Genomic DNA, 13,674 nt, shown 5'->3' with positions numbered 1-13,674 from the left:
TTTATTGCAGGTAACAAAAATATGTTAGGGTTCAGTGGTACATTCATGGTGCGACATAGAGTAAAGCCATTTCTTATGAGGACATGTTTCTTACATTTGTTGCACAGAGCAGTCGATGAGCTGTTAAGCACAGTGAGGGCATAATGAGGTGGTAAGGAACCTTTGCAAATGGCAGTTATGAAGGCATCTCTCGGTGTTATAAGTCCCAGTTTTCCACACAGAGAGGCCATGGTCATCTCAGCTTTCAGGATATTCTCTGTTGCAGTTTCATCCGTGCTGTAAAACAATTGCAAAAGAAGTAGGTTGTTCAGGGTTACTAGCTTCAAATATTTGAGTAATATTACCTTTATCTAACTACAAGTATGTTTTGACAGCTCGCACTATAAAATCATATGCAACTCAGCGACAAAAAGCGGTTTAGATAACACAATGAGCTCACCTCCATACAAAGTTTGTATTTCATCCGGGTCACTTACCCTATGGGGCCTATGCAGAGAGCAGCGAATTTTAAAAATGGCGAATTTAGTAAAAAGTAGCTTTTTTGGAGAGTTTTATTCTCCATATGCAGAAAAGTGCGAATTCTGCTATGTTTAACATGGATGCGTGTGGCGAGTTTAAATTGGCGAGATGCGCGCTTCAGAAACGTGTAAAAACAAATTTGCGCCTTTTTTTTCCCATTGCAATGGCCGCGAGCGGCAGCTTCTTGCCAATTTTTTCTGGCGAGGCAAAAAGGAGACAATCGAGCCATTTTATTGGCGCGAACAGCCGCTAGATGCCGTTCGCGGCTCTCTGCATTAGGATATTTTTAAAACTGGCGAAATTGAGGTTCTCGCCAGCCGCGAGGCGAGTTTTACAAATAGAAAAGAAAAATTGGCGCGTTTTTCGGAACTCGCCATTTTCTGCTGTTTTCTGCGCGATTTTCTCCAAAAAATGGCGAATTTCGAAATAGCGCTGCTCTCTGCATAGGCCCCTATATAGTTTTTTTTTAATTATTTTTTAGCATATTTGGTATTGTTGCTGTGTTGTAGCATTATTTATATTTTTATTTAATATCAGAGGGTAGAGAGTAGAAGATAGAGATATATATATATATAAAATAATTTCTGCATAATTCTAACTATTCTACAATTATAACTATTCATCATAGTTGTAATTGGTTGAAACATTTTAAACCGTTAAACAGGTGAACCCATTGGACCATTATATATACACAAGGAATGTGCAATATATTCAGCTAATTATGCGAGAAAACATTTAACACAAAACTGCGTAAGTATATTAATGACAATATTTATGTATACAAAATGCTATAAAGCTCATTTATGCAAGAGGTTGGGCAGGTCAGTGAAAAACAGTCCTGCACAAGAACAAAATAAGACATTGCACGTTTGTTTTCTTATAAGATAACAAAATGTGCAATACAAATACACACATGTTCACAAAATATTGAGGAAAGACTTCAAATCCTGCTCCCCTCTACAATCCAGGAGTGATCAAACCATGTTTTAGTTGGAGAAAATACTTCAATAAACATTGATGCTAAGGAATTATGTTTAAAAATCAAATTGCAGGGATAGTGAACAAATCCCTATAAAAGTTAAAAACAAATGTATTCATTTAAAAACTAGAATATTCAGAGTTCAACCAACATACTTCAGACCTTCATAAAAAGAATGAAATAAAATACAAAAATAAAAAACAGTTGACATGTTGTAAGGTTTTGTGAAATAGCTAAATAGCCTGTATGGTTGGACTGTAACCTTTCCGTGTCAGCTGCATACTGATTTAGCCCTTAGGCATACCTTGCATCAAGGAGTAGAGAGAGAGAAGCAAGGAGGCCACACCAGCAGGCATTGATCATTTCTTCCCACACGGTCCTACCAACTTAAACAGGGAAAAAAGAGTCACGCATCTATTTGTTTCTATAGAAACCAAAGAGACTCTTAAATGGATTCATACTTTTTTCTTTGTGTACTTTTTGCATGGTAAATCAATTCACGGTCAACGATATACTGTACACTTGTTTTTGTGGTATTCTTACCTTATTTCAGTATGTACCTATAAGTACATAAAAGCAGGGTCTGCTATATAATGCATTGCATTTTAGTTGTGCATCTTAGAGTTGGGCTTTTGGACACAACATCTGAAAGCTAAACCGACCTTTTTTCTTTAAGAGAATTAGATTAACTGTTGAAATTATTCTATGGACGTCCCTAAACTGACAAAAGTTTGTGATGCGTTTTCTAATAATCCTGCATCCCCGCTGATTTAAAACCACTAGTGGTTTTAGTGGTTGAACCACTAATTGTATTATAAATGTGTTCTGGAATCATCTGATGGTAGATTCTATGTTTAAGCATATGAATAGGTCACATTAAATGTCGGAAATCCCTTCACATTTTGTGATTGTTTTGACATTTAAAGTTAGGGTTATTGGCGGGATTCCCAGAACTCTATCTCCAGTCTTTTGTCACAGCTCAGGGATACCCACAAGGAGCTTGAAAAAAAAAAAAAAAAGTATCTTTTTTTGTGCCTTGTATTTCCTTATGTTCCAGATCTCCATGTTACTGGTTACTACCTATACAAACATTCATCAATCCTTAGCGGTAGAAACAAGAGGGGTTATTAATTAAACTGTGATAGAGCCAAATAGCGCTGAAACTCCCAGTGACTGGCCACAAGTCACATTGCAATTTTTCACAATTAGGCTCCATAGCAAAGCAAGGACAATTTAGTAAAAACTGATAAGGGACACTAGAATTAAGCAACCAAGGCACTTGAAAAAGATGTTTGAGTCAATGTTTCAAGGTAATGTGTCAACATTTTGCCACAAATTCATCAGTATGCGATTGTATTAACAAATAGGATGTGTTAGGGATGACTTGTACAACACACATAACTGAATAAATCAGTTTGTGTCTACGGCCATCATTTTTTATCCCTTTACTCTGAATCAAAACGAAAAACCTGGGTAACAAAACTCTGACTGACAGATCATTACTGGTGGTGGTGAGAGGCGGTGTGGGCGGTGTGGGCTTTCTTCCCGGTTGTCTCATCTAGCTTTTATAGCTCAAATGCTTTTTTACTATGGCTACACTGCAAGTGTGCATTTTTAAGGATTATCGATAAATTATATAATTTTCTACCTGATCTGTGCTATGTGCGTGTTATCTCTTTCTCTCGCTGAGGTCATATTCCCAAAGTGACGGAGCCTGTCTGTTTTTTTCCACTATCCGTTATTTGATCTACACTGTTTGAAATTATCTCATTTCCTGTGAGTAGGACTGACATAGGAGCCAAGACACACTAGAAATGATTCTATCACTTGTTATACATCTGCACTTAGAGTCTCGTTTTTTGTGTTTCTTTCCCTTACGCTCCCCCTGGATCGTGTGACAGATCATTACTGACAACTTTATTATATTTTAAAAGAAAACAAGAAAAGATAAAAATAAAAAAAAGTTTGCATTGAGTCAAGAAACATTTTTAGAGGAGCTTGTTGCATAGCCCACAATAATTTAACATGCATTTGTATTTCTTTACTGCAAGTTTAGAAAAGTAAACATGCAAAAGACATTAACATCTACTTTCCACTGACCCAATAAGCAAGAGTTTAACCTTGAACTTAAAAAGGAAACCATAAATGCAGTAAAGACTATTTAAAACATACATTTTATTTAAACTCTTTTCTTATTAAACTGTTTGACACTTCTAATAGACATGCAGACAAACCTACAGTATATTTATCAATATTACAGGCTAATCACAAAGGATGCTGATGTACCTCTATTAATGGGCACAGTGATCTGAATATCATGCCATTACAGCACGTGAAAATGCTAATGTCTTTCTATACTAAAGCTAAAGAGTAACAAAAAGCTATTCCCATTGGAAAATACATTTGCAGAATATCATTAGAAAAATCATTAGGCTATTTACAAATTAAGTGTGACTGTATTGCAGCAGTGTCTGCATGTGCCAGAATCTAGATTAAGAGCAGAAAATTCCTGCAAAAAAAACAAAAACCCAGATTCAAACAAGAATGTATAACGTACACTGCACGGGTCACTTTCAGTGCTGGAGATGTACATACATGAAAGCATATAATTAAGATTAATTGTTCCGAAATTTATATTGACCAACTATCAGTGCAAAATAATATGTGCAGTGTCCCAATATCTTCTGTGGCTCATAAATCATGAAACATGATACAGAAAAGAGTATATTAAGACAGTTTTGATACTTTTCATTTCAGAATGAAAAACATGAAATAAGTTTATTATGTAGGGTGAAGATGATGCAACTTTTGAATAAAAATAGATCAAATCACCTGTCTCTTTTTCAGTTGGATCAGACACATTCGCAAGGTTTTGTTGATCAGTAGACTGTGTGTGTGATGGAGTCTCCTCTGCTGAAATCTGGGTGTCAGTCTCAGCCTGACCGATCTCTCCTTCAATCATGGTAGTAATGCCTCGCACAAGATCTAGCAAGCAGTGAAATGCTACAGACATGGCGTAGCCTTCAGGAATAGTAGGGGGCTCTACCTTATCTAGCATTTCCAGACTAGAACAGATAAACAACAAAAACAAAAAAGCAGGTAACAATATATCCCAAATTAAATTCCCATAAAACAAGCAAGGTACTTTCCTGGTTGTTTGAATCTCCCATGTGATGCTGGACAATATGTGACAGATAATGTTGCGGCTTCCTATTGGCTCGTGTTATGTGAGCAATTTGAACCTCCATTTTGTTTCCCATGGAAGGAAGTAACAGAAGTTCCCCTAGTAAGTATCTCGGGAACAGGAAATTAATGTGGTTTAACTCTTAAGACATGGGTGGAACTTTCCATTTAAAAGCTGGAGTATTAGAAGGGCCCCAGCAGTTCAGGCACTTCGCAATTACATGACTGCTCCTCGGGAGTGAGCACAGCATCTCTCACTACAGGACAGAAGAGAAGTCGTCTTCCACTGCAAAGCCAGCCAGACTGCATTCAGTATTTCCCATGAGCACAGAACGCCACCACCCCTTCAGAAATGAGCAAATAGCATGCGACACAGCTGCCATGTCATAGGGCACCCCAGAGTACCAGACCCCACGACATGGCAGCTATGTCATGGAGCATCCACGGTGTTAAGATTAAGATCTAAAAGAGCTCAATGGAAGAAAAAAAAAAACGTACAGACCAATAGGGAATTCCAAAGCGTTCCAAAATACTTTACCCTAATAAATCTGGCACTTAAAACCCCCCCGATATTAGTAGTTTTTTTTTTTTTTTACTTACTAGGTAGCTTTAGCACTTCCTTGAATAGAAATGGTCAGTATAGGGATCCAGGTGCCTCTATATTCAAAAGCAGGAAGAACTGTTGCATTACCAGTCACTGCCGTCATTCCTGGCGTAGCTTGTGTTGAAGCAGGAGCAGCGGAACTAGAGCCAGCTTCCATGCAGAAAGAAAACAATTATGAAACAATGCTTATTTCACGAGCCATGTAAGGTTCTATGTAGGTATAGACTATATTTGACACTAGTTTTGAAGAACACAAATCATTCTTTCAGATTACTTGCTGATGACATTTTCCTACTTACCATATGCAACTCCTTTAGCAAGAGTTACATCTACCATTGTAAAACAGGAATTTGTAACTGTCCGAAAATAATTTAGATATGCACACAAAAGCTGTGCACTTTGAATTTAAAATGAAGGTGAATAAATCTCCTCTTTATATAGCATATAATTATACAGTAGTGTATCCAGATCTAAAAATCTAACTAAAAATAAAATGGTTATAATTTATAACTAAATGCATACGAGACCCATTCAACTAGCCATACTACAGTAAAAGTGTCTTGCAGAATTTTTAACCAGAAAACAATTTACTGCGTTGCCACAGTCTAGGAAACCAGCCAAGTTTTTAGGAACATTATAGCCACTGCTCTACTAACTCTTACTAAGCCTTAATAGCGTCAAAGAACGGTCACAGTTTAATAATAAATTATTATCTTTTATTTGTATGGTGCCAATATATTTCACAGTGTGCAATTTGTAAGGGAGAACAATACATAGTGTGACAGGGAGAGTACAGATAGGTCAAGACAAACTAAGGCTGCGCTTATAGTGCCCGCGACGCGACGTTTTGACAAAACAAATACATTGCCGCCGTCGCGTGCGCTTATAGTAAGCGCGAAGCGACGGCTTGGTCGCGATCGCTGGAAGTCACCTCAATTTGATTTTTCCAGCAACCGCAGTCTAACGTCATTGTCACCGTCCCTATAAGTGTAGTCTAAGCCAATCAGAAGGAGGTCACTGCTCCATGTCACTTACATGCTTTATATATAAGATGTTACTCAACTCTTTGCTTGGGTAGTAAAAGACTGCAGTTATTTTACATTATATTCCAAAAAGGAAATTGTTTGTCATATACTGAGGGGGGATAATACAGAATCTTTACTGCCATTTCATTCTAAGATTACAAATTCTGATAGTAGTCTTCCAGCATATAGAGTGTCTTAATAAACATCCTAAACAGTTTTATTTATTGTGTCCATCTACTCCAACAAACATGAACATTTAAACAGCGGGTACAGTATAAATTGCTGTATTATGCTGTAAGAGAATCTAGATGCGTTATTAAATAAAAGAGCAGTCTGTGTCAAGAATATTTACCTATGGAGTCATTTTTTTTAATCTATATGAAAAGATTGCTAATTAGCAGAATATTTTGAATACCTGTTGGCTTAAAATGGTTGAAACAGTGGATCACACGCGTACCAACTAAAAAATGTCTACACCTTGCAAATTCAGCTAACAGGAATCAGAACTAAACTCAATGATATTGGTCACAGCTCAGGTTCTAGCAAAATGATGTGGATAAACAGCAAGGACAAAAAGGTTACAAAGAATAATCTTCATGGAGAAAGGAATTTACCAGTTGGATTTGTTGTGGCTGATGTAGCTCCAGTGCTTGGTATGAGGAAAAGTGATTGAATAAACGAACCCAGAGCATTCACAATGTCACGGAAAACCTTGGTGGAGTGTTGCTTCATGTCATAGGACTGACAGAAAGACCTACAAAATATGTTAATTTCAAAAAATGAATATTTATATGTTAACTCCGTGTTTCTCAACCAGGATGCCTCAGACTAACCTTAAGGGGGCTCTGTGTGCAAGACTCATTGTGCGCACTTTTAGTGTATCAACCCGAATGCTGTAATGTTTTAAGAATGTATTGCGGATCGAAATCTTTGCAATACATTTAAACTAGAATTTACAAATGGTCAATTGCTATAACACTGGAATTGTAAGATAATATAGCAATTGGATACTTATCTTCCGTTTCTCCACAGTTAAAAAATGTGACCATTGATAAAATGATGGGGTACCCAAGCACATGGGTAATCTTAATAGGGGTGTCCCATGGAAAAAGAGGTGGAGAAACGGTGTTAACTCCTGAAATTCCGTAGAATTCCATTTCTGACAAATGACAGCGCTGCGTAGTGTACTCTCCCAGGTCTCCAGATGTATGTGAGATGCAAGAACAACAAATGCGACCACAAAGCTCACCGACGGCGCTCTCCTGAATGTCCTTTTATTGGTATTATAAATGAATACAAAAATATATCTCAGAATGGCAAAAATAACCCACATACAAATTAACACAAAATGACTGATACGGTGTCTGTAATCCAAGATATACCCTGGTCTATTTCATTGCCCGACCACTGGAAATAGTATAGTAAAGTGAGCAGCCCAGGGACTGAATAAAGTGCAAACAAGAACAACAGTATAACGGTTTGCAAACCCAGAGGGAATAGTGTTCCCTTTTAATAGTGAATAACAAAATATGTAGCGGTCTAAATAGAATGCCCTAAATAACACATCCAGTATGTCTGACTGGCTAAACATATAAGAAACCAAATGGTAGCACCTATTCTCATCATATAACCATGAGCAGGGGAGTAATTACCCACCATATGGGAAGATCAACAGGGATGATAATAAAAAAAAAAATAGTAATTTATCACCACCTTTAGGGATCGACACAGTCCAATAGTAATTGCATGGCAAGCAGAAGAGCTGTCCTCCGATACGGACTGTCGTTCTTAAGCCAGATGGAAATCAGACAGGGAAATCCCCGAAGACCCGAGCAGAACGAGGGTATGTTTGCTCCTCCATGCAGTCGGTAATGGGGGACGCCTCTTCTCCTTGCCATGCAGCTACTATTGGCCGGTGTTGATCCCTAAAGGTGTTTGTTTTTTTAAAACATGTTTGCTTTCTCTTGCAAAAGATTCGCACATCTTTACTCCCTATGCTGTAATCTCGCTTTTTTATTCATCCACTGCAAAGATTAGCGGTTTGTAAACCGAAAGAAAATTGCTACTGTAAAATGCTTTACCTGAGGAGTTGAGGCTGCACACAAAGTCTGTGTATGGATTCTGCTGCCACAGCTCTCAACCACTGGGGTTTATCTGCATCCAGGAACTTCACCAGGAGTGAGAGGAAGATCTCACATTCAGTAACCTACAAGAGTCACATTTCAAAGGTTATTGCAGCAATTTAGCACTTTGAAGACTCTCCCATGTTTTCCAACCAGTAATCTGATATACAACAAATGACAAAAAATACTCAATGCTACATCCAATGTGATAAAATACATAGTTAAATACTGTAATATTGGTATTCTCATGAGTAAGGGTCATTTAGTTAAACCCTTTGGCCAAAGCGTTAAAAGCCTGCAGCCACTTCACAGCATGACCAGTATGCAGAGAATAACACCAACTGCGAGAATTCTCATGTACCTCTACAGTGGAGGGAGAATGGTTTCAGTGGGCCTGTCCTGCACAGGTACATGGACAAACCTGCTACTTAAAAAGTGGGATGGGGTGAGCTTAAACCCTGGGAGGAGGGGCCCCCAACCTCCAAACAACTGATATCAGTTGAAAATGAAAATGTGTTAATTTTCAACTGATATCAGTTGCTTGCGGGTTGGTGACCCCTCCTAACAAAGTTTTTGTTATTCTGTTTCTTCTCCTTTATTGTTATTCTATTCCATAAAACACATTAGTAAATATGGGCCAAAATCTTCTCTTAAGACATAAATATTGGCATGTATTTAAAGCAGCGGCTCGATTCCTGTAAGATTGACAATGAAAAAAGGCGAACCTGGGGCTGAACACATTCGCATAGAGTTATCCTAACATTTCTTTTTTGCTCTGCAATTCACAAGAGCAGCTGTTCACTTCCCTTACTTCTATCTATACCGGTACTTCCAGTTCCCCAAGAATCGGTTCCCAGAGAAAATGTAACAAAAAAAGCACAAATCTGCAAACCATAAGCAAGTATAAAATGACGATTTTAATGCTGCTTGTCCGCACCTGCCTTTTATCTCCCAGCATCCTTCATCATTAAAAGGCCTCCTAAATAAACACAGATCTTTTAAAACCAGGTATATCTTATCTTACCAGAAGACCATAGAACTGCTTGATCAGGACTGACACAACTCTCAGCAGGCGCATACAAATAGGAAAATAAGGTTTCTCGACCGGAGCTGGAGAGGAGTTGCTGTTGGAACCTTGCCGGAACTTGATATTTGGCGAGAAAAGCTTGATCACAAGAGGGCACACTCTTTCTTTAAGGAGGAAGCTAAATTCTTGATGCTGTGAAAAGAAAATCAAAACTCCAAAGACTTACAATTTTTATCAACCTATAATAACAATCCTAGAGACTTGCACGGTCAAAGCAGAAATGCGTGTTTTCTCATTCTAAATTACATTTTAGAAAGTGCCTTTTCCACTAAAACGTTTGATGTAATTTGCCAAAGAGTCATAAGAGAAAAGGCAAGTCACACAACAAAACGAAACGCTTGTGGTCGGAGGCAACATGCTGTCAAGCAGCTTCCCAGGGCTGGGGATCAGTTCAGCAATCAATTCAAATGAACTGGACTAAAATCTTCTCCAGCATGGGGAAGCAGCGGCAAAGCCCATTCATTTCAAATGGCAGCTAAGAGGCGAGAAAAGCTTTGCACCATTTAAATGAATCTGGGCCCAAGTTGGAAATACAGGGAAATCACTTTATACTTTTTGGCCCCCGATATTACAAACAGACCCATCAAGCATTGAAATAGTCAATTTTACTAAAGGCATGACAGGGTTTTAGCAGCTTTTGTGCAGAGCACAGGTTTTTTAATTTTGTTATACAAAATTATTTTGAGTTGGAAAATCCATTCCTTTTTTAAATGCATTCAGAATAAAGTAGCATTTAAATAACATTTGTATAGTAATGCTTGAAACACAACATTTTCAGGAGCCAAGTTCAAAGAATCCATTGATAAGGGATAATAGTCATCTCATTTAATTCTTTTTTTTCGTTTTTAAGCTTAACTGAGAGGAACAAGAGACAGCAGTATCAGAAAATTCATTTTTTTTTTTTTTTTAAGACGTAATTAAATAAGTGTACTTCCTCTGTGGGATATTAAACCACAGGTTGCAAATTAAATACTCAATATCATAAATGTACAAGTACATGCAACAAAAAAGCTACATAAAAAGGACTGGTCATGTCTCAATGTCCTCTAAATAGAAAACTTCCATCCATGACCCCATGATTATGTAGAGGTAAAATAGTGGCGAAACAAATCTCTATCTTGGACATGTAAAGCCAAGGACACCTGTCTTAAAATAATCACTTATTATTGAATTGCGCATATAAAGTAACCTAGTGTAAACATAGAAAAAACACCTGCATAGCGGACACACGAGACCAACGTTTCGGGCAGCAGCCAAGAGTCTCAACAGAATGACTGTTTGGTTGCGTTACCTTTTTGTATATGCATGCTTCAATACAAAATTGATACTTTCAAGACTGGTGTCCTTATCTTTGCATGTCCAAGACAGGTTTATGTCCCCACTATTTTGCCTCTATATATCAAGCATTTTTTTAAAGCTACATGCATTTATAAATTGCAAAGACTGAAAACCTAGTGTACCAGTAAACTGCTATGATTAAAAAAAACATAACAGGTGTAAATGTATTTACTTGCAATGCACACACTTGTTCAAGTGTTTGACATTTTTACACAGACAACAGGAGTTTTTTCTTTGTTTGTTATCCAACATATGGAGAAAGGGTGCCTGTATCACAGAAAAGCGAGAACTATATTTTAGGCAAAATAGTGGTTGGTGTGGCGAGAAGAAAGGACAAAATAAGTCTTCACCATGGACTATAACCTAAGCCACTGAGATGTGCTCTTGTCTTGTTTGCCGACACCTTTGTCAAGGTGCCTCATACACAGTACCAATGCAGATTCTAACAATTGTATGGCCAGAGATCCATTACTTGTGCAACACTACACCGACATGGTGTTAAACACACAATAAAAACAGACTCTCGAGGCCAATCCAGATATTACTAAATTTGCAAATAAACAAATATTCTGTGTACAGCACTATCCCCACCCAGCTGTTCAATAGGAACCACCTACAGTAGGAACAAACCCCCCCCCCTCCTACTACAATTCAAGTCCAGGTAGAATATACAAAACCTGTTCATCTAAAGCACTCATGCCAGTTGTTCTGTAGCCTTTAATCTGGTCACCTTTGTGCTATATATTTGCCTTTATGTATTGGCTGCATTATTATTACATATGTAGCCACAGGCATCAGACAACAGCCATATGCTCTCCATATAAGGATGGACGACAAATGACAACCTAATCTTCTCCCCCACCGCCCGCTATTTTTTTTAGTTTTGTAGATTCATCTGCTTTCATTCCCCTTGATGAATATACCCTGCCAAATTCCACATACAAATGTAATAAATAGTTACAATCGAATGCAGATAAAAAGTTAAAGATATTTGTATACGTGTATGTTCACTTTATTGTGCAAGACAGATTATGGCCCTGAGTTAAAAACATGGATTCGTTCCTCACTTGAATCAGTGATTTCAATCAGAATGGAAACAAAAAAAGAACAGCGCAAAAAAACCATTGTGTAGTGTATTAAAAAATTATTTATAGTATAAAGGTGAGTATTGCACGTACATCAACAATAAGGGTTAATAGCATGACATGTTAGGGACATGTTACCACTCTGTAGGCACAACAGGATTCAGACACCGGTTGCAGGACGTTCACCCTCAGAATGCTGGTGTATGATTCCAAAGTAAGCAGCTCAGCGTTGGGGAACCTTCCCACACCGTCACGGAGCTCTCAGCAGGGTTGATCGCCACGCTGCTTCCGGGTTACTCCACGCCGGCGTCTGACGTCATCAGACGGCGTCTCTATGCCGGTCGCGTCTTTGGTGCGTCACTGTCTCACACTCAGCAATCCAGCGGCACACAGAGTCCCAAACACGTCCCGTAGCAGAACAAATGTTCGATTTAAAACCGCAATGGGGATACAAAAATATATGAATGAAGGAACGCGCCCTCTCCTACGCGTTTCGTACTTCCGTACTTCGTCAGGGAATGAAGGAGGAGGTTCCGAGGGCGGTTCTTATACACACAGCATTACTGCTATTGGCCGGGCTGATTGACTTCAACTCCCCCCACCTGGAGAGGCATTTAGTCGTCCCGTGGGGGCGCTCGATCAACAATTAAACATACATAAGATAAACACTAAAATTAATAAACTTTAATATCATACATTGATGCAGACAGGCTCTAAAAATAAAGAGACAAAAGTTAAGCACACCGAAAAATCACACTTTAAAACGATGTATAATGCTATCTCACAGTTTAGAATAAACCATAGATTTACATATGACTTCTAGCAAGTATATATAGCTTCATATGAAAATCTATATGCTAATGAAATGGTGAAGGAATAGATCTTGGGGGATGGACATTAGTTATAGAAATTCAGAGAGAAAGAGTACCTAAATTAAACTTTTAATATTATAAAACTCGCAATTGAGTAAAAATAGTATATAGAACTGAAAACACTGGTATTAGGGATTAATTAAAAAAGAGACCATACGTCAATCTCCTCATTGAGACCTGATGGAGACAAAGTCTGGAGTTTATATATCCACAAACTTTCTTGTTTGGACAGTTTTTTATCTCTGTCTCCACCGTGGTCTCTAACAGAGATAAAAAACTGTCCAAACAAGAAAGTTTGTGGATATATAAACTCCAGACTTTGTCTCCATCAGGTCTCAATGAGGAGATTGACGTATGGTCTCTTTTTTAATTAATCCCTAATACCAGTGTTTTCAGTTCTATATACTATTTTTACTCAATTGCGAGTTTTATAATATTAAAAGTTTAATTTAAGTACTCTTTCTCTCTGAATTTCTATAACTAATGTCCATCCCCCAAGATCTATTCCTTCACCATTTCATTAGCATATAGATTTTCATATGAAGCTATATATACTTGCTAGAAGTCATATGTAAATCTATGGTTTATTCTAAACTGTGAGATAGCATTATACATCGTTTTAAAGTGTGATTTTTCGGTGTGCTTAACTTTTGTCTCTTTATTTTTAGAGCCTGTCTGCATCAATGTATGATATTAAAGTTTATTAATTTTAGTGTTTATCTTATGTATGTTTAATTGTTGATCGAGCGCCCCCACGGGACGACTAAATGCCTCTCCAGGTGGGGGGAGTTGAAGTCAATCAGCCCGGCCAATAGCAGTAATGCTGTGTGTATAAGAACCGCCCTCGGAACCTCCTCCT

At 37.9% G+C, this 13,674-nt stretch overlaps 2 protein-coding genes across 2 annotated transcripts in view; one reads left to right on the top strand and one right to left on the bottom strand.

Annotated features, from left to right (window-relative positions):
- RPS16 (ribosomal protein S16) overlaps positions 1 to 13,674 on the top strand; it is a 243,444-nt gene that overhangs the window by 161,150 nt on the left and 68,620 nt on the right. The gene's annotated exons all lie outside the window — the stretch shown is intronic.
- Positions 1 to 13,674, bottom strand: part of MON2 (MON2 regulator of endosome-to-Golgi trafficking) — a 148,047-nt gene that overhangs the window by 100,117 nt on the left and 34,256 nt on the right. The window contains 7 exon segments of the mRNA XM_075600518.1: positions 95 to 276; positions 1,803 to 1,884; positions 4,331 to 4,563; positions 5,282 to 5,435; positions 6,925 to 7,064; positions 8,392 to 8,516; positions 9,458 to 9,652. Of these exon segments, the coding sequence (XP_075456633.1) occupies positions 95 to 276; positions 1,803 to 1,884; positions 4,331 to 4,563; positions 5,282 to 5,435; positions 6,925 to 7,064; positions 8,392 to 8,516; positions 9,458 to 9,652 (1,111 nt within the window).

This window comes from Ascaphus truei, chromosome 5 (genome assembly GCF_040206685.1).
Source record: "Ascaphus truei isolate aAscTru1 chromosome 5, aAscTru1.hap1, whole genome shotgun sequence".
Taxonomy (NCBI): Eukaryota; Metazoa; Chordata; class Amphibia; order Anura; family Ascaphidae; genus Ascaphus; species Ascaphus truei.
The sequence above is the reverse complement of the archived record's forward strand: the minus strand, read 5'-3'. Positions and strand labels throughout refer to the sequence as shown.